We start from the raw sequence: 22,008 nt of genomic DNA on the forward strand, positions 1-22,008 counted from the left end.
AGTAAAAAACATAATTTATGTAAGAACTTACCTGATAAATTCATTTCTTTCATATTAGCAAGAGTCCATGAGCTAGTGACGTATGGGATATACATTCCTACCAGGAGGGGCAAAGTTTCCCAAACCTTAAAATGCCTATAAATACACCCCTCACCACACCCACAATTCAGTTTAACGAATAGCCAAGAAGTGGGGTGATAAGAAAAAAGTGCGAAAGCATATAAAATAAGGAATTGGAATAATTGTGCTTTATACAAAAAAATCATAACCACCACAAAAAAGGGCGGGCCTCATGGACTCTTGCTAATATGAAAGAAATGAATTTATCAGGTAAGTTCTTACATAAATTATGTTTTCTTTCATGTAATTAGCAAGAGTCCATGAGCTAGTGACGTATGGGATAATGACTACCCAAGATGTGGATCTTTCCACACAAGAGTCACTAGAGAGGGAGGGATAAAATAAAGACAGCCAATTCCTGCTGAAAATAATCCACACCCAAAATAAAGTTTAATGAAAAACATAAGCAGAAGATTCAAACTGAAAACGCTGCCTGAAGTACTTTTCTACCAAAAACTGCTTCAGAAGAAGAAAATACAACAAAATGGTAGAATTTGGTAAAAGTATGCAAAGAGGACCAAGTTGCCGCTTTGCAAATGTGATCAACCGAAGCTTCATTCCTAAACGCCCAGGAAGTAGAAACTGACCTAGTAGAATGAGCTGTAATCCTATGAGGCGGAGTCTTACCCGACTCAACATAGGCAAGATGAATTAAAGATTTCAACCAAGATGCCAAAGAAATGGCAGAAGTTTTCTGGCCTTTCTAAAACCGGAAAAGATAACAAATAAACTTGAAGTCTTTCGGAAAGACTTAGTAGCTTCAACACAATATTTCAAAGCTCTAATAACATCCAAAGAATGCAACGATTTCTCCTTAGAATTCTTAGGATTAAGACATAATGAAGGAACCACAATGTCTCAACTAATGTTGTTGGAATTCACAACTTAGGTAAAAATTCAAAAGAAGTTCGCAACACCGCCTTATCCTGATGAAAAATCAGAAAAAGAGACTCACAAGAAAGAGCAGATAATTCAGAAACTCTTCTGGCAGAAGAGATGGCCAAAAGGAACAAAACTTTCCAAGAAAGTAATTTAATATCCAATGAATGCATAGGTTCAAATGGAGGAGCTTGAAGAGCCCCCAGAACCAAATTCAAACTCCAAGGAGGAGAAATTGACTTAATGACAGGCTTTATACGAACCAAAGCTTGTACAAAACAATGAATATCAGGAAGAATAGCAATCTGTCTGTGAAAAAGAACAGAAAGAGCAGAGATTTGACCTTTCAAGGAACTTGCGGACAAACCCTTATCTAAACCATCCTGAAGAAACTGTAATATTCTCGGTATTCTAAAAGAATGCCAAGAAAAATGATGAGAAAGACACCAAGAAATATAAGTCTTCCAGACTCTATAATATATCTCACTGGATACAGATTTACGAGCCTGTAACATAGTATTAATCACAGAGTCAGAGAAACCTCTTTGACCAAGAATCAAGCGTTCAATCTCCATACCTTTAAATTTAAGGATTTCAGATCCTGATGGAAAAAAGGACCTTGAGACAAAAGGTCTGGTCTTAACGGAAGAGTCCACGGTTGGCAAGAGGCCATCCGGACAAGATCCGCATACCAAAACCTGTGAGGCCATGCCGGAGCTACCAGCAGAACAAACGAGCATTCCTTCAGAATCTTGGAGATTACTCTTGGAAGAAGAACTAGAGGCGGAAAGATATAGGCAGGATGATACTTCCAAGGAAGTGATAATGCATCCACTGCCTCCGCCTGAGGATCCCGGGATCTGGACAGATACCTGGGAAGTTTCTTGTTTAGATGAGAAGCCATCAGATCTATTTCTGGAAGTTCCCACATTTAAACAATCTGAAGAAATACCTCTGGGTGAAGAGACCATTCGCCCGGATGCAACGTTTGGCGACTGAGATAATCCGCTTTCCAATTGTCCATACCTGGGATATGAACCGCAGAGATTAGACAGGAGCTGGATTCCGCCCAAACCAAAATTCGAGATACTTCTTTTATAGCCAGAGGACTGTGAGTCCCTCCTTGATGATTGATGTATGCCACAGTTGTGACATTGTCTATCTGAAAACAAATGAACAACTCTCTCTTGAGAAGAGGCCAAGACTGAAGAGCTCTGAAAATTGCACGGAGTTCCAAAATATTGATCGGAAATCTCACCTCCTGAGATTCCCAAACCCCTTGTGCCGTCAGATACCCCCACACAGCTCCCCAACCTGTATGACTTGCATCTGTTGAGATTATAGTCCAGGTCGGAAGAACAAAGAAGCCCCCTGAACTAAACGATGGTGATCTGTCCACCATGTCAGAGAGTGTTGTAAAATCGGTTTAAAGATATTAATTGAGATATCTTTGAGTAATCCCTGCACCATTGGTTCAGCATACAGAGCTGAAGAGGTCGCATGTGAAAACGAGCAAAGGAGATCGCATCTGATGCGGCAGTCCTAAGACCCAACATTTCCATGCATAAGGCTACCAAAGGGAATGATTGTGACTGAAGGTTTTGACAAGCTGATATCAATGTTAAACTTCTCTTGTCTGACAAGGACAGAGTCATAGACACTGAATTTATCTAGAAACCTAAAAAGGTTACCCTTGTCAATGAACTGAATGGTAAATTGATCCTCCAACCATGAATTTGAAGAAACAACACAAGTCGATTTGTATGAGATTCTTCGAAAATGAGAAGACTGAGCAAGTACCAAGATATCGTCCAAATAAGGAAATACCAAAACCCTATTCTCTGATTACAGAAAAAAGGGGCACCGAGAACCTTTGAAAAAAATTCTTGGAACTGAGGCTAGGCCAAACGGTAGAGCCACAAAACTGGTAATGCTTGTCTAAAAAAAGAATCTCAGACACTAAAAGTGATCTGGATGAATCGGAATATGCAGATACACATCCTGTAAATCTATTGTAGACATATAATGCCCTTGCTAAACAAAAGGCAGGATAGTCCTACAGTAACCATCTTGAATGTTGGTATCCTAACATAACGATTCAATAATGACAGATCCGGAACTGGTCTGAAGGAATTGACCTTCTTTGGTACAAATGAAGAGATAAAAATAAAACCCCAGCCCCTGTTCCAGAACTGGAACTGGCATAAATACTCCAGCCAACTCTAGATCTGAAACACATTACAGAAATGCTGAGCCTTTGCTGTGTTAACTGGGACACGGGAAAGAAAATAATCTCTTAGCAGGAGGCCTTAACTTGAAGCCAATTCTGTACCTTTCTGAAACAATGTTTCTGAAACCAGAGATTAAGAACGGAATTGATCCAAATTTCTTTGAAGAAAACGTATTCTGCCCCATACCAGCTGAGCTGGAATAAGGGCCGCACCTTCATAGGTACTTAGGAGCTGGCTATAGATTTCTATAAGGCTTGGATATATTCCAAACTGGAAATAGTTTCCAAACTGATACCGCTCCTGAGGATGAAGGATCAGGCTTTTGTTCCTTGTGAGGAAAGGAACTAAAATGATTATTTACCCTGGAAAGAAAGGGAAAGCAAAGATGACTTAGAAGACATGTCAGCATTCCAAGTTTAATCCATAAAGCTTTTCTAGCTAAAATAGCTAGAGACATATACCTGACATCAACTCTAATGATATCAAAAGATGGTATCACCAATAAAATTATTAGCATGTTATAGAATAATAATAATGCTATAAAATTATGATCTGTTACTTGTTGCGCTAAAGCTTCTAATCAAAAAAGTTGAAGCTGCAGCAACATCCGCTAAAAATATAGCAGGTCTAAGAAGATTACCTGAACATAAGTAAGCTTTTCTTAGAAAGGATTCAATTTTCCTATCTAAAGGATCCTTAAATGAAGTACTATCTGCCTTAGGAATAGTAGTACATTAGCAGGAGTAGAGACAGCCCCATAACCTTAGGGATTTTTGTCTCAAAAAACTCTAATCTGTCAGATGGCACAGGATATAATTTGCTTAAACGTCTAGAAGGAGTAAATAAATTACCCAAATTATTCCATTCCCTGGAAATTACTTCAGAAATAGCATCAGGGAGATAAAACACTTCTGGAATAACTACAGGAGATTTAAAAACCTGATTTAAACGTTTACATTTAGTATCAAGAGGACCAGAATCCTCTATTTCTAATGCAAATAACACTTCTTTAAGTAAAGAACGAATAAATTCCATCTTGAACAAATACAAAGATTTATCAGCATCAACCTCTGAGACAGAAACCTCTGAACCAGAAGAACCATTATCAGTATCAGAATGATGATGTTCATTTAAAAATTCATCTGAAAAAAGAGAAGTTTTAAAAGACTTTTATGTATACTAGAAGGAGAAATAACAGACATAGCCTTCTTAATGGATTTAAAAAATAAAATCTCTTATGTTATCAGAAACACTCTGAAAATTAAATGTTGACGGACAGCAACAGGTAATGTAACAGTACTAAAGGAAATTTTATCTGCATTAATAAGTTTGACATGACATGCAATACAAATAACAGCTGGAGAAACAGATACCAAAAGTTTATAGCAGACTTAGCTTGGTAGCTCCAGCACTGTGCAGTGATTTTCCTGTAGTATCTTCTGACTCAGTTGCAACGTGGAACATCTTGCAATATGTAAAAGAAAAAAACAACATATAAAGCAAAATTGATCAAATTCCTTAAATGACAGTTTCAGGAATGGGAAAAAAATGCCAGTGAACAAGCTTCTAGCAACCAGAAGCAATAAATAATGAGACTTAAATAATGTGGAGACAAAAATGACGCCCATATTTTTTAGCGCCAAAAAAGACGCCCACATTATTTGGCGCCTAAATGCTTTTGGCGCCAAAAATGACGCCACATCCGGAACGCCGACATCTTTGACGCAAAATAACGTCAAAAAATGACGCAACTTCCGGCGACACGTATGACGCCGGAAACGGAAAAGAATTTTTGCGCCAAAAAAGTCCGCGCCAAGAATGACGCAATAAAATGAAGCATTTTCAGCCCCCGCGAGCCTAACAGCCCACAGGGAAAAAAGTCAAATTTTTGAGGTAAGAAAAAATATGATAATTCAATGCATAATCCCAAATATGAAACTGACTGTCTGGAAATAAGGAAAGTTGAACATTCTGAGTCAAGGCAAATAAATGTTTGAATACATATATTTAGAACTTTATAAATAAAGTGCCCAACCATAGCTTAGAGTGTCACAGAAAATAAGACTTACTTACCCCAGGACACTCATCTACATGTTTGTAGAAAGCCAAACCAGTACTGAAACGAGAATCAGTAGAGGAAATGGTAAATATAAGAGTATATCGTCGATCTGAAAAGGGAGGTAAGAGATGAATCTCTACGACCGATAACAGAGAACCTTATGAAATAGACCCCGTAGAAGGAGATCACTGCATTCAATAGGCAATACTCTCTTCACATCCCTCTGACATTCACTGCACGCTGAGAGGAAAACCGGGCTCCAACTTGCTGCGGAGCGCATATCAACGTAGAATCTAGCACAAACTTACTTCACCACCTCCCTTGGAGGCAAAGTTTGTAAAACTGAATTGTGGGTGTGGTGAGGGGTGTATTTATAGGCATTTTAAGGTTTGGGAAACTTTGCCCCTCCTGGTAGGAATGTATATCCCATACGTCACTAGCTCATGGACTCTTGCTAATTACATGAAAGAAATTAAACTTTCATGATTTGGACAGGGCATGTAATTTTAAACAACTTTCCAAATTTACCTTTATCATCAAATGTGCTTTGTTCTCTTGGTATTCTTTGTTGAAAACTAAACCTAGGAAGGCTCATATGCTAATTTCTAAGCCCTTCTCAGACACAAAAATACATTTAGACTGCAGTTATCTCCAAATATTTTCCTAACCCAATGAATTATATCCCAAAATTACACTCACCATCAAACTTAAATGGATATAAAAACAAAAATTTGCAGATTCAAATTCAGAAAGAGCATGCAATTTTAAACAACTTCCTAATTTACTTCTATTATCAAATTTTCTTAATTTACTTGGTATCTTTTGTTGAAAATCAGGGACATAAGCTCAGGAACGTGCACATGTTTGAATGGAGCACTATTTGGCACCAGTTTTGCCAGAAAGTTATCCCTATGCAAGAGCACTAGATGGCAGCACTACCTCCTGCCATGTAGATACCTAGGTATCTCTTCAACAGAGAATAACACAAGAACAAAGCAAATTTGAAAATAGAGGTGAATTGGAAATTTTATAAAAACTGTACATTTTCTCTTAATGACAAAAGAAAATCGGTGGGTTTTATATCCCTTTAAGCCAATTCACAAGACTACTGTCAATCAGAATTTAGTAAAAAGATTTCCACTACAAAGATAACTTTAACCTTAGGTTACATTCTTCTGAAGAATTATACTTCTCTTAAATATAATCAAATTAGAATATGACAGCAGTAGATAATACTTTTTAAGAATACACAATTCACAATTTCAACCACGGTTCCGATCAACTACAATTATCTAATACTAAAAATGACTTATTACTAATATTATACTATCTCATGCTCTCACAAACGTTATAAACCTCATAATTACACATCTTTAAAAGAAGCTTTTTTTGTTCTATGTAGAATCACAAAAATATACCTAAGAAAATACCATTGTCGAAAAATCTAAAAATCTATGTAAATTACACAGTACGTACATACACACAATGTATGAGAAATCTCTTTAACAGTGGAAAATAAGAGAAATATTATATAATTATTTAATATATACTTCGAGTATTTTTATATTCATTGAGCATAATAAAAACAAAATGCAAGACCTATTCAAAATGTCATCAGAATTTTAATTTATTTTTTAAACATGTAATATACATTATGAAAAAGGAACCAGAAGCCTTTACCTTTTTTAAGAAGTGTGTGTCCCATAAACACTTTCTAAAAAGCTCGAGGTCAGACTCCAGCGAATGTCCAGCAGCCTGAAGAAATGTTAAGGTTACAACTCCAGATGAATGACAGAACCGTAAAAAGGAATGGACTTTGATTGGCGCTGTGCAGAAATCAAGGGGAGGAGTATCCTGAAAACTGAAAAAAATATGGAATAAATCAGAAAAAAAGAATGTGGAGATACCTAAATGTACACCCGGGAATCACAATTGTCTGTGTTAAGTTCACTAGTAAGATATAAGCCAAGATGGAAAGTGAGCTGAACTCTGCAAGGTTCCTGCTTCTAGATGTTTGTGGAATGACAGGCCAGCACGACTCATGTTGTCTGTGTAATGCAACTGAAAACGAAAAGTGTTTCCTCCATTAGCTCTTGAGTATGAATCTCAGCATGAAAGTGCAGCTACTGGTTTGCTAACTGCAAGGGAACAGGTCTGTTTGACTGTGACTGGGAAATACAGACAGCGCCTCAAGGGAGCTCAGCATTGTTTAAGATGTTATAAACAAGCCAGACATTCATAACAAAATGTACCCTAGTCAGTAAAGTCCTCATGCCATGTAAATTACAAGTGAACGCATTACTGACAGAAATGACATGAGCAAAGTGTGGGATCTATGAATACATAAATAACAGGCGACGTAGGAAGGAATGCTTGCAAATTAGCTAGTTTTCCTCTATTTCGTACTGACTAAAAATAAATTGTTGGAACACTGACTCCAGAGCTATAGTCAGCATTGTTTTCTGATGTGTAACCACATAAATGTTTAAGACACACAGCTCCTGAATTACTTTTTTAAAGCATCAATTTGCTGACTACATAAACCAAATCAATCAAGGAACTGTCAAATTATACTGTGTTAAATTTTCTAAATGAAATAAACTGTTCTCCTAAGGAGCAAGTCATCTTAATAAGCACAATGACAGATGCTCTGTTAAAAATATTCAGGAAGCCGTGTTCTGAACAAATAATATAAAATTAGTATAGACCATTTTAGCCATGACTGGATGAATTCTTCCACACAGGTCATAATACTTTATTTGTGTCCTCAACACAGTTAAAAAGTGCAAAAATATATACAAAAATACACACACACACACACACATATATATATATATATATACATACATATATACATACATATATATACACACATACAGTATATACAGTATCTCACAAAAGTGAGTACACCCCTGACATTTTTGTAAATATTTTATATCTTTTCATGTGACAACACTGAAGAAATGACACTTTGCTACAATGTCAAGTAGTGAGTGTACAGCCTGTATAACAGTGTAAATTTGCTGTCCCCTCAAAATAACTCAACACACAGCCAATAATGTCTAAACCGTTGGCAACAAACGTGAATACACCCCTAAGTGGGCCCAATTAGCCATTTTTCATCCCCGGTTTCATGTGACTTGTTAGTGTTACAAGGTCTCAGGTGTGAATGGGGAGCAGGTGTGTTAAATTTGGTGAGAGTGCTATTGTGCACCCAGGGCTGTGCATGTTGCAGGGTCATGGATGTGTACCCAGTCCGGTCTGAGAGTGCAGCCCCCTTCCGTGTTTTGTATATGTCTAGGGTGATTACATAAGCCTGTGCAGCCTTCACTTGTTCCCAGTTTGTTGGATTGGGAGCTTGCATTGTGTGGCTGTATTAATTTGTTTTGTCATTTTCCCTATGGGCCTTGCACCCAGACCTGTCTGGGGTTAACTGTCTGTGACTCTGGGGACAGTGCAGCTTCCTGAGAGTGCTATTGTGCATGCTGCAGGGTCATGGGATGTGTACCCAGTCCGGTCTGAAAGTGCCATCCCCTTCCATGTTTATAGATATATAAGAAAATTTATGCTTACCTGATAAATTTATTTCTTTTTTGACACAATGAGTCCACGGATCATCTAATTACTACTGGGACTATCACTACTGCCCAGCAGGAGGCGGCAAAAAGCACCACAGCCAAGCTGTTAAATATCCCCTCCCTTCCCTCCCACTCCAGTCATTCGACCGAAGTATAGGAGAGAAAGGAAGTAACAAGATGCAGAGGTGTCTGAAGTTTAAAATAAACCCACAACCTGTCAATATAATAGGGCGGGCCGTTGACTCGTGTCAAAAAAGAAATAAAATTTATCAGGTAAGCATAAATGTTCTTTTCTTTTTAATAACACGATGAGTCCACGGATCATCTAATTACAACTGGCAATCAATGCCCAAGCTAGAGTACACAGATGATAAGGGAGGGACAAGACAGGTAACCTAAACAGAAGGCACCACTGCTTGAAGAACCTTTCTCCCAAAAGCGGCCTCAGCCGAGGCAAAAGTGTCAAACTTATAGAACTTTGAAAAAGTGTGAAGAGAGGACCAAGTTGCAGCCTTGCAAATCTGTTCCACAGAAGCTTCATTTTTGAATGCCCATGAGCCGTAACTCTCTCTGGAGGCTGCTGTCCAGCAGTCTCATAAGCAAAACGTATGATACTCTTCAGCCAAAAAGAATGAGAAGTAGCCGTGGCTTTCTGTCCCTCACGTTTACCTGAAAAATCCACAAATATACGAATGGAAAATAAGATAAGGAGACTCATACTGCAATGCCGAGAGCTTTGACACTCTACGAGCAGAAGAAATCGCAACAAGAAACAACACTTTCCAACAAAACAACTTAATATCTAAGGAATGCATAGGCTCAAACGGAGCCCCTTGAAGAACCTTAAGAACTAAATTAAGACTCCATGGAGGAGTAATTGGTTTGAACACAGGCCTGATCCTGACCAAAAGATTGTACGTCTGGTACGTCTGCCAGACGCTTCTGTAACAAAATAGACAAGGCAGATATTTGACCCTTTAGGGAACTTGCCGATAATAATTTCTCCAAACCCTCTTGGAGAAATGAAAAAAATCTAACTCTACTCCAAGAGTAGCCCTTGAATTCACACCAATAGAGATATTTACGTCATATCTTGTAGTAAATCTTTCTAGTTACAGGTTTACAAGCCTGAATCATGGTCTCTATGACCGATTCTGAAAAGCCCCGCTTGGATAAAATTAAGCGTTCAATAGCCAAGCAGTCAGCTTCAGAGAAACTAGATTCGGATGAAGGAAGGGCCCTTGAAGTAGAAGGTCCTTCCTCAACGGAAGCCTCCAGGGTGGAAGAGATGACAAGTCCACCAGTTCTGCATACCAAATCCTGCGAGGCCAGGCCGGTGCAATGAGGATCACCGACGCCCTCTCCTGTTTGATTCGAGCAATGACCCGAGGAAGAAGAGCAAATGGAGGAAATAGGTATGCTAGTCTGAAGGTCCAAGGTACCGCCAGGGCGTCTATCAGTGCAACCTGAGGATCCCTGAACCTTGATCCGTACCAAGGAAGCTTGGCATTCTGTCGAGATGACATAAGGTCCAACTCTGGCTGACCCCATTTGAGAATCAGGCTGGAAAACACTTCCGGATGGAGTTCCCACTCCCACGGGTGAAAGGTCTGCCTGCTCAGGAAGTCCGTCTCCCAGTTGTCCACCCCTGGGATTGCCGACAGACAGCAAGAGTGTGACTCCGCCCACTGAATTATCTTGGCTACGTCTGTCATCGCTAAGGAACTCCTCGTTCTTCCCTGATGACTGATGTAAGCCATTGAAGTTATGTTGTCAGACTGGAACCTGATAAACTAGGCCGAGGCTAACTGGGGCCAGGCCAGAATAGCATTGAAGATCGATCTCAGCTCCAGAATGTTTATAGGTAAAACAGACTATGTCAAAACTCCCTGAGCCCGTAGGGAGCCCCAGACTGCTCCCCATCCTAGAAGGCTGGCGTCTGCTGTCTCAATTACCCAAGAGGGTCTGCGAAAGCAGGTTCCCTGGGAGAGATGATCCCGAGACAACCACCATTGAAGATAGTTCCTTGTCTCCTGCTCCAGTAGTATTCGAGGAGACAAATCTGTATAATCTCCGTTCCATTGACTGAGCATGTTTAGCTGCAGAGGTCTGAGGTGGAAACGAGCGAACGGGATGATGTCCATTGCCGCCACCATCAGCCCGATTACCTCCATGCACTGAACCACTGATGGCCGAGGAGAGGACTGAAGCGCTAGACGAGAATCGAAAATCTTTGATTTCCTGACTTCTGTCAGAAAAATCTTCATAGATAGGGAATCTATTATGGTCCTCAAGAAAGTTACCCTTGTATTTGGAACTAAGGAGCTCTTTCCCAGATTTACCTTCCACCCGTTAGATCGCAGGAAGGATAACAGCATTTCCATGTGGGACCTTACTTGTTGAAAGGATGGCGCCTGGACCAGGATGTCGTCCAGGTAGGGAGCCACTGAAATGCCCCTTAATCGAAGCACCGCCAACAGAGATCCCAGAACCTTTGAGAAAATTCTGGGAGCTGTAGCAAGACTGAAAGGAAGAGCCACGAATTGGAAGTGTTTGTCTAGAAAGGCAAACCTTAGAAACTTGTGATGATCCGTGAATGGGAACATGCAGGTACGCGCCCTTTAAATCCCTCTTGGACCAAAGGAAGAATGAAACAAATAGTTTCCATCTTGAAGGACGGTACTCTGAGGAATTTGTTTAGACTCTTGTGATCTAAAATTGGTCATTTTTTTGAACCACGAACAGATTGGAATAAAAGAACAGACCCTGTTCCTGCATTGGAACAGGAACTATTACTCCCAGGACGGAGAGGTCCCGTACACAATGTAAGAATGCTTCTCTTTCTGTCTGGTCTACAGATAATTTTGAAAGCAGAAACCTGCCTCTGGGAGGAAAACTTTTGAATTCTAGTTTGTATCCCTGGGACACTATTTCTACCGCCCAGGGATCCTGAACATCTCAAACCCAAGCCTGAGTGAAGAAGGAAAGTGTGTCCAATACAAGATCTGGTCCCGGATCGGGGGCAGGCCCTTCATGCTGACAGATTCAATGGCAGGCTTCTTGGACTGTTTTCCCTTACTCCAAGACTGGTTGGGTCTCCAGGAAGGTTTAGCCTGTTCTTGCTTAGGGGCAGAAGCGGAAGAATTTCCCTTGAAATTTCGAAAGGAACGAAAAACTTAATTTATGCTTACCCGATAAATTACTTTCTTTTACGATATGACGAGTCCACAGATTTCATCCTTACTTGTAGGATATTAACCTCATGCTAACAGGAAGTGGCAAAGAGAACCACAGCAGAGCTGTATATATAGCCCCTAGCCCTTCCCCTCCACCCTCAGTCATTCGGCCGAAGGTTATAGGAAGAGAAAAGGAAAGGCTAAAAAGGAGAAGAGGTGACTGAAGTTTTCAAAAAATAAAATAAACCCGTCTTAAAATAACATGGAGGGCCGTGGACTCGTCATATCTTAAAAGAAAGTAATTTATCAGGTGAGCATAAATTTAGTTTTCTTTTACAAAGATATGATGAGTCCACGGATTTCATCCTTACTTGTGGGAAACCAATACCAAAGCAAGGAACCTAAACGGAAGGCACCACTGCTTGAAGAACCTTTCTCCCAAAGATAGCCTCAGAAGAAGCAAAAGTATCAAATTTGTAAAATTTGGAAAAAGTGTGAAGGGACGACCAAGTCGCAGCCTTACAAATCTGTTCCCCAGATGCATTGTTTTTAAAAGCCCATGTGGAAGCCACAGCCCTAGTAGAATGAGCCGTAATTCTTTCAGGAGGCTGCTGTCCAGCAGTCTCATATGCCATGCAGATGATACTTCTCAGTCAAAAAGAAAGAGAGGTAGCTTTCTGACCCCTACGCTTTCCAGAATAAACAATGAATAATGAAGATGATTGACAGAAATCCTTAGTTGCCTGTAAGTAAAACTTTAAGGCACGGACCACGTCCAAGTTATGTTACAGACGCTCCTTCTTAGAAGAAGGATTAGGACACAAGGAAGGAACAACAATTTCCTGATTAATATTCTTATTCGAAACAACCTTAGGAAGGAACCCAGGTTTGGTACGTAAAACCACCTTATCAGAATGAAATATGAGATAAGGCGAATCACACTGTAATGCTGAAAGCTCAGAAACTCTTTGAGCAGAAGAAATAGCAACCAAAAACATAACTTTCCAAGATAATAGTTTAATAACTATGGAATGCATAGGTTCAAACGGAACCCCTTGCAGAACTCGAAGAACTAAATTCAAACTCCAGGGAGGAGTAATAGGTCTAAATACAGGCTTAATTCTAGATAGAGCCTGACAAAAAGACTGAACATCTGATACATTTGCCAAACGTTTGTGAAACAGAATTGACAAAGCTAAATTTGTCCCTTTAAGGAACTTGCTGATAACCCTTTCTCCAATCCTTCTGGGAGAAAAGACAAAATCCTAGGAATCCTAACTTTACTCCATGAGTAACCCTTGGATTCACGCCAATAAAGATATTTACGCCATATCTTATGATAGATCTTCCTAGTGACAGGCTTTCTAGCCTGTTTCAAAAAGTAGTGATAACTGAATCAGAGAATCCTCGCTTCGATAAAAACAGAATTTATGTTTACCTGATAAATTACTTTCTCCAACGGTGTGTCCGGTCCACGGCGTCATCCTTACTTGTGGGATATTCTCTTCCCCAACAGGAAATGGCAAAGAGCCCAGCAAAGCTGGTCACATGATCCCTCCTAGGCTCCGCCTACCCCAGTCATTCGACCGACGTTAAGGAGGAATATTTGCATAGGAGAAACCATATGGTACCGTGGTGACTGTAGTTAAAGAAAATAAAATATCAGACCTGATTAAAAAAAAACCAGGGCGGGCCGTGGACCGGACACACCGTTGGAGAAAGTAATTTATCAGGTAAACAGAAATTCTGTTTTCTCCAACATAGGTGTGTCCGGTCCACGGCGTCATCCTTACTTGTGGGAACCAATACCAAAGCTTTAGGACACGGATGAAGGGAGGGAGCAAATCAGGTCACCTAAATGGAAGGCACCACGGCTTGCAAAACCTTTCTCCCAAAAATAGCCTCAGAAGAAGCAAAAGTATCAAACTTGTAAAATTTGGTAAAAGTGTGCAGTGAAGACCAAGTCGCTGCCCTACATATCTGATCAACAGAAGCCTCGTTCTTGAAGGCCCATGTGGAAGCCACAGCCCTAGTGGAATGAGCTGTGATTCTTTCGGGAGGCTGCCGTCCGGCAGTCTCGTAAGCCAATCTGATGATGCTTTTAATCCAAAAAGAGAGAGAGGTAGAAGTTGCTTTTTGACCTCTCCTTTTACCGGAATAAACAACAAACAAGGAAGATGTTTGTCTAAAATCCTTTGTAGCATCTAAATAGAATTTTAGAGCGCGAACAACATCCAAATTGTGCAACAAACGTTCCTTCTTTGAAACTGGTTTCGGACACAGAGAAGGTACGATAATCTCCTGGTTAATGTTTTTGTTAGAAACAACTTTTGGAAGAAAACCAGGTTTAGTACGTAAAACCACCTTATCTGCGTGGAACACCAGATAAGGAGGAGAACACTGCAGAGCAGATAATTCTGAAACTCTTCTAGCAGAAGAAATTGCAACTAAAAACAAAACTTTCCAAGATAATAACTTAATATCACCGGAATGTAAGGGTTCAAACGGAACCCCCTGAAGAACTGAAAGCACTAAATTGAGACTCCAAGGAGGAGTCAAAGGTTTGTAAACAGGCTTAATTCTAACCAGAGCCTGAACAAAGGCTTGAACATCTGGCACAGCAGCCAGCTTTTTGTGAAGTAACACCGACAAGGCAGAAATCTGTCCCTTCAGGGAACTTGCAGATAATCCTTTTTCCAATCCTTCTTGAAGGAAGGATAGAATCCTAGGAATCTAACCTTGTCCCAAGGGAATCCTTTAGATTCACACCAACAGATATATTTTTTCCCAATTTTGTGGTAAATCTTTCTAGTTACAGGCTTTCTGGCCTGAACAAGAGTATCGATAACAGAATCTGAGAACCCTCGCTTCGATAAAATCAAGCGTTCAATCTCCAAGCAGTCAGCTGGAGTGAAACCAGATTCGGATGTTCGAACGGACCCTGAACAAGAAGGTCTCGTCTCAAAGGTAGCTTCCAAGGTGGAGCCGATGACATATTCACCAGATCTGCATACCAAGTCCTGCGTGGCCACGCAGGAGCTATCAAGATCACCGACGCCCTCTCCTGATTGATCCTGGCTACCAGCCTGGGGATGAGAGGAAACGGCGGGAACACATAAGCTAGTTTGAAGGTCCAAGGTGCTACTAGTGCATCCACTAGAGCCGCCTTGGGATCCCTGGATCTGGACCCGTAGCAAGGAACTTTGAAGTTCTGACGAGAGGCCATCAGATCCATGTCTGGAATGCCCCACAGCTGAGTGACTTGGGCAAAGATTTCCGGATGGAGTTCCCACTCCCCCGGATGCAATGTCTGACGACTCAGAAAATCCGCTTCCCAATTTTCCACTCCTGGGATGTGGATAGCAGACAGGTGGCAGGAGTGAGACTCCGCCCATAGAATGATTTTGGTCACTTCTTCCATCGCTAGGGAACTCCTTGTTCCCCCCTGATGGTTGATGTACGCAACAGTTGTCATGTTGTCTGATTGAAACCGTATGAACTTGGCTCTCGCCAGCTGAGGCCAAGCCTTGAGAGCATTGAAAATCGCTCTCAGTTCCAGAATATTTATCGGTAGAAGAGATTCTTCCCGAGACCAAAGACCCTGAGCTTTCAGGGATCCCCAGACCGCGCCCCAGCCCATCAGACTGGCGTCGGTCGTGACAATGACCCACTCTGGTCTGCGGAATGTCATCCCTCGTGACAGGTTGTCCAGGGACAGCCACCAACGGAGTGAGTCTCTGGTCCTCTGATTTACTTGTATCTTCGGAGACAAGTCTGTATAGTCCCCATTCCACTGACTGAGCATGCACAGTTGTAATGGTCTTAGATGAATGCGCGCAAAAGGAACTATGTCCATTGCCGCTACCATCAACCCGATCACTTCCATGCACTGAGCTATGGAAGGGAGAGGAACGGAATGAAGTATCCGACAAGAGTCTAGAAGTTTTGTTTTTCTGGCCTCTGTCAGAAAAATCCTCATTTCTAAGGAGTCTATTATTGTTCCCAAGAAGGGAACCCTTGTTGACGGAGATAGCGAACTCTTTTCCACGTTCACTTTCCATCCGTGAGATCTGAGAAAGGCCAGGACGATGTCCGTGTGAGCCTTTGCTTGAGGAAGGGACGACGCTTGAATCCGAATGTCGTCCAAGTAAGGTACTACAGCAACGCCCCTTGGTCTTAGCACAGCTAGAAGGGACCCTAGTACCTTTGTGAAAATCCTTGGAGCAGTGGCTAATCCGAAAGGAAGCGCCACGAACTGGTAGTGTTTGTCCAGGAATGCGAACCTTAGGAACCGATGATGTTCCTTGTGAATAGGAATATGTAGATACGCATCCTTTAAATCCACCGTGGTCATGAATTGACCTTCCTGGATGGAAGGAAGAATAGTTCGAATGGTTTCCATCTTGAACGATGGAACCTTGAGAAACTTGTTTAAGATCTTGAGATCTAAGATTGGTCTGAACGTTCCCTCTTTTTTGGGAACTATGAACAGATTGGAGTAGAACCCCATCCCTTGTTCTCTTAATGGAACAGGATGAATCACTCCCATTTTTAACAGGTCTTCTACACAATGTAAGAATGCCTGTCTTTTTATGTGGTCTGAAGACAACTGAGACCTGTGGAACCTCCCCCTTGGGGGAAGTCCCTTGAATTCCAGAAGATAACCTTGGGAGACTATTTCTAGCGCCCAAGGATCCAGAACATCTCTTGCCCAAGCCTGAGCGAAGAGAGAGAGTCTGCCCCCCACCAGATCCGGTCCCGGATCGGGGCCAACATTTCATGCTGTCTTGGTAGCAGTGGCAGGTTTCTTGGCCTGCTTTCCCTTGTTCCAGCCTTGCATTGGTCTCCAAGCTGGCTTGGCTTGAGAAGTATTACCCTCTTGCTTAGAGGACGTAGCACCTTGGGCTGGTCCGTTTCTACGAAAGGGACGAAAATTAGGTTTATTTTTTGCCTTGAAAGGCCGATCCTGAGGAAGGGCGTGGCCCTTACCCCCAGTGATATCAGAGATAATCTCTTTCAAGTCAGGGCCAAACAGCGTTTTCCCCTTGAAAGGAATGTTAAGTAGCTTGTTCTTGGAAGACGCATCAGCCGACCAAGATTTCAACCAAAGCGCTCTGCGCGCCACAATAGCAAACCCAGAATTCTTAGCCGCTAACCTAGCCAATTGCAAAGTGGCGTCTAGGGTGAAAGAATTAGCCAATTTGAGAGCATTGATTCTGTCCATAATCTCCTCAAAAGGAGGAGAATCACTATCGACCGCCTTTATCAGCTCATCGAACCAGAAACATGCGGCTGTAGCGACAGGGACAATGCATGAAATTGGTTGTAGAAGGTATCCTTGCTGAACAAACATCTTTTAAAGCAAACCTTCTAATTTTTTATCCATAGGATCTTTGAAAGCACAACTATCCTCTATGGGTATAGTGGTGCGTTTGTTTAAAGTGGAAACCGCTCCCTCGACCTTGGGGACTGTCTGCCATAAGTCCTTTCTGGGGTCGACCATAGGAAACAATTTTTTAAATATGGGGGGAGGGACGAAAGGAATACCGGGCCTTTCCCATTCTTTATTAACAATGTCCGCCACCCGCTTGGGTATAGGAAAAGCTTCTGGGAGCCCCGGCACCTCTAGGAACTTGTCCATTTTACATAGTTTCTCTGGGATGACCAACTTGTCACAATCATCCAGAGTGGATAATACCTCCTTAAGCAGAATGCGGAGATGTTCCAACTTAAATTTAAATGCAATCACATCAGGTTCAGCTTGTTGAGAAATGTTCCCTGAATCAGTAATTTCTCCCTCAGACAAAACCTCCCTGGCCCCATCAGACTGGGTTAGGGGCCCTTCAGAAATATTATTATCGGCGTCGTCATGCTCTTCAGTATCTAAAACAGAGCAGTCGCGCTTACGCTGATAAGTGTTCATTTTGGCTAAAATGTTTTTGACAGAATTATCCATTACAGCCGTTAATTGTTGCATAGTAAGGAGTATTGGCGCGCTAGATGTACTAGGGGCCTCCTGAGTGGGCAAGACTCGTGTAGACGAAGGAGGGAATGATGCAGTACCATGCTTACTCCCCTCACTTGAGGAATCATCTTGGGCATCATTATCATTGTCACATAAATCACATTTATTTAAATGAATAGGAATTCTGGCTTCCCCACAATCAGAACACAGTCTATCTGGTAGTTCAGACATGTTAAACAGGCATAAACTTGATAACAAAGTACAAAAAACGTTTTAAAATAAAACCGTTACTGTCACTTTAAATTTTAAACTGAACACACTTTATTACTGCAATTGCGAAAAAATATGAAGGAATTGTTCAAAATTCACCAAATTTTCACCACAGTGTCTTAAAGCCTTAAAAGTATTGCACACCAAATTTGGAAGCTTTAACCCTTAAAATAACGGAACCGGAGCCGTTTTGAACTTTAACCCCTTTACAGTCCCTGGTATCTGCTTTGCTGAGACCCAACCAAGCCCAAAGGGGAATACGATACCAAATGACGCCTTCAGAAAGTCTTTTCTAAGTATCAGAGCTCCTCTCACATGCGACTGCATGCCATGCCTCTCAAAAACAAGTGCGCAACACCGGCGCGAAAATGAGGCTCTGCCTATGCTTTGGGAAAGCCCCTAAAGAATAAGGTGTCTAAAACAGTGCCTGCCGATATTATTATATCAAAATACCCAGATAAAATGATTCCTCAAGGCTAAATATGTGTTAATAATGAATCGATTTAGCCCAGAAAAAGTCTACAGTCTTAATAAGCCCTTGTGAAGCCCTTATTTATGATCGTAATAAACATGGCTTACCGGATCCCATAGGGAAAATGACAGCTTCCAGCATTACATCGTCTTGTTAGAATGTGTCATACCTCAAGCAGCAAGAGACTGCTCACTGTTCCCCCAACTGAAGTTAATTGCTCTCAACAGTCCTGTGTGGAACAGCCATGGATTTTAGTGACGGTTGCTAAAATCATTTTCCTCATACAAACAGAAATCTTCATCTCTTTTCTGTTTCTGAGTAAATAGTACATACCAGCACTATTTCAAAATAACAAACTCTTGATTGAATAATAAAAACTACAGTTAAACACTAAAAAACTCTAAGCCATCTCCGTGGAGATGTTGCCTGTACAACGGCAAAGAGAATGACTGGGGTAGGCGGAGCCTAGGAGGGATCATGTGACCAGCTTTGCTGGGCTCTTTGCCATTTCCTGTTGGGGAAGAGAATATCCCACAAGTAAGGATGACGCCGTGGACCGGACACACCTATGTTGGAGAAATCAAGCGTTCAATCTCCATGGAGTCATTTGAATAAAAATTAGATTTGGATGTTGGAAAGGACCTTGAATGAGAAGGTCCTGTCTCAACGGAAGTTTCCACAGTGGCAGGGAGGACATGTCCACTAGATCCGCATTCTATGTCCTGCGTGGCCATGCAGGCGCTATCAGGATCACCGAAGCTCTCTACTGTTTGATTCGAGCAATCACGCGTGGGAGGAGAGGAAACGGCGGAAACACATAAGCTAGGCTGAACAACCAAGGTACTGCCAAGGCATCTATCAGTTCGGCCTGAGAATCCCTTGACCGGGATCCGTATCTTGGAAGCTTGGCATTCTGACGAAATGCCATCAAATCCAATTCCGGTCTGCCCCATCTGAGAATCAATGAGGCAAATACCTCCGGGTGAAGTTCCCACTCCCCCGGATGAAAAGTCTGTCGACTTAAAAAATCTGCTTCCCAGTTCTCTACCCCTGGGATGTAGATCGCTGACAGATGACAAGAGTGGGCCTCTGCCCAACTGATTATCTTGGACACTTCTATCATCGCTAAGGAACTCCTTGTTCCCCCCTGATGATTGACATATGCCACAGTCGTTATGTTGTCCGACTGGAATCTGATGAATTTGGCCGAAGCCAACTGAGGCCACGCCTGAAGCGCTTGAATATTGCTCTCAGTTACAGAATATTGATTGGAAGTAGAGACTCCACCCGAGTCCAAACACCCTGAGCCTTCAGGGAGTTCCAAACTGCACCCCAGCCCAGAAGGCAGGCATCTGTTGTCACTATCACCCACGAGCGTCTGCGGAAACCAGTCCCCTGGGACAGATGATCTGGCGACAACCACCAAAGAAGAGAGTTTCTGGTCTCTTGATCCAGAATTATCTTTGGAGATAAATCCGCATAATCCCCATTCCAAATGGAACGATGTCCATTGCCACTACCATTAATCCGATTACCTCCATACACTGAGCCATTGATGGCCGAGGAATGGACAGAAGTGCTCTGCAAGCATTCAAAATCTTTGATTTTCTGACCTCCGTCAGAAATACTTTCATGGCTACCGAGTCTATCAGAGTTCCCAAGAAAGGAACCCTTGTCTGTGGAACAAGTGAACTCTTCTCTATGTTCACCTTCCAGCCGTGAGTTCTCAGAAAAGACAACACTGTGTCCGTGTGAGATTTTGTCAGATGATATGTTGATGCCTGAATCAAAATATCGTCCAGATAAGGCGCCACCGCTATCCCTTGCAGTCTGAGACCCGCCAAAAGAGACCCTAGAACCTTTGTGAAGATTCTGGGTGCTGTGGCCAACCCGAAAGGAAGAGCCACGAACTGATAATGTTTGTCCAAGAAGGCAAACCTTAGAAACCGATGATGATCTTTGTGGATTGGAATATGAAGGTAAGCATCCTTCAAATCCACGGTAGTCATATATTGACCCTCCTGGATCATTGGCAAAATCGTTCGAATTGTCTCCATCTTGAATGATGGAACTCTTAGAAATTTGTTTAGACACTGGGGGTCCAAAATGGGTCTGAACATTCCCTCTTTTCTGGGGACCACAAATAGGTTTGAGTAAAACCCCTGTCCCTGTTCCAATTTTGAAACAGGACAGATTACTCCCATAGTAAATAGGTCTTTTACACAGCGTAAGAACGCCTCTCTCTTTATCTGGTTTGCAGATAATTTTGAAAGATGAAATCTCCCTCTTGGGAGAAAATCCTTTAATTCCAATTGATAACCGTGGGTCAAAATTTCTAGTGCCCAGGAATCCTGAACATCTTTTGCCCAAGCCTGAGCAAAGAAAGAAAGTCTGCCCCCTACTAGATCCGATCCCAGATCGGGGGCCACCCCTTCATGCTGCTTTGTGGAAGAAGAAGAAGCGAGAAGGGCCTCCTTTAAAGTTCCGAAAGAAACGAAAATTATTCTGTTTACCCCTCATTTTAACCGACCTATCCTGAGGTAGGGCATGGCCCTTACCTCATGTAATATCAGAAATTATCTCCTTCAATTCTGGCCCAAAAAGGGTCTTACCTTTAAAGGGAATAGCTAAAAGCTTATGTTTTGATGACACATCAGCAGACCAAGATTTAAGCCACAATGCTCTAAGTGCTAAAATAGCAAATCCTGCATTTTTTTGCTGCTAATTTAACAATTTGAAAAGCTGCATCAGTAATAAAAGAATTAGCTAGCTTAAGAGCCTTAATTCTATCTAGAATGTCATTTAATGGAGTCTCAACCTTAAGAGACTCTTCTAGAGCCTCAAACCAAAAAGCTGCTGCAGTAGTTACTGGAACAATGCAAGCCGTAGGTTGTAAAAGAAATCCCTGATTAACAAATAATTTCTTTAGTAGACCCTCTAATTTCTTATTCATAGGATCCTTGAAAGCACAACTATCCTCAATGGGTATAGTAGTACGCTTAGCTAGGCAAGATATAGCTCCCTCTACCTTAGGGACCGTTTGCCATGAGTCCCGAATGGTATCTGATATAGAAAACATTTTCTTAAAATTAGGAGAGGGAGAAAACGGTATACCTGGTCTATCCCATTCCTTACTAATAATTTCCGAAATTCTCTTAGGAACCGGAAAAACATCAGTGTTAGTAGGAACTTCCAAATATTTATCCATTTTACACAATTTCTCTGGAGGAATCACAATAGGATCACAATCATCCAGAG

General features: G+C 41.6%; 1 protein-coding gene across 2 annotated transcripts in view; it reads right to left on the minus strand.

Moving 5' to 3' along the window:
• The window catches only part of ARHGEF28 (Rho guanine nucleotide exchange factor 28), an 813,355-nt gene that overhangs the window by 511,183 nt on the left and 280,164 nt on the right, over positions 1-22,008 (minus strand). For both annotated transcript variants that reach the window (XM_053701420.1, XM_053701419.1), the window contains exon 6: positions 6,970-7,150. In XM_053701420.1, coding sequence (XP_053557395.1) covers positions 6,970-7,150 — 181 coding nt within the window. The remainder of the gene's footprint in view (positions 1-6,969; positions 7,151-22,008) is intronic.

The sequence above is a fragment of the Bombina bombina genome, chromosome 2, assembly GCF_027579735.1.
Source record: "Bombina bombina isolate aBomBom1 chromosome 2, aBomBom1.pri, whole genome shotgun sequence".
Classification (NCBI taxonomy): domain Eukaryota; kingdom Metazoa; phylum Chordata; class Amphibia; order Anura; family Bombinatoridae; genus Bombina; species Bombina bombina.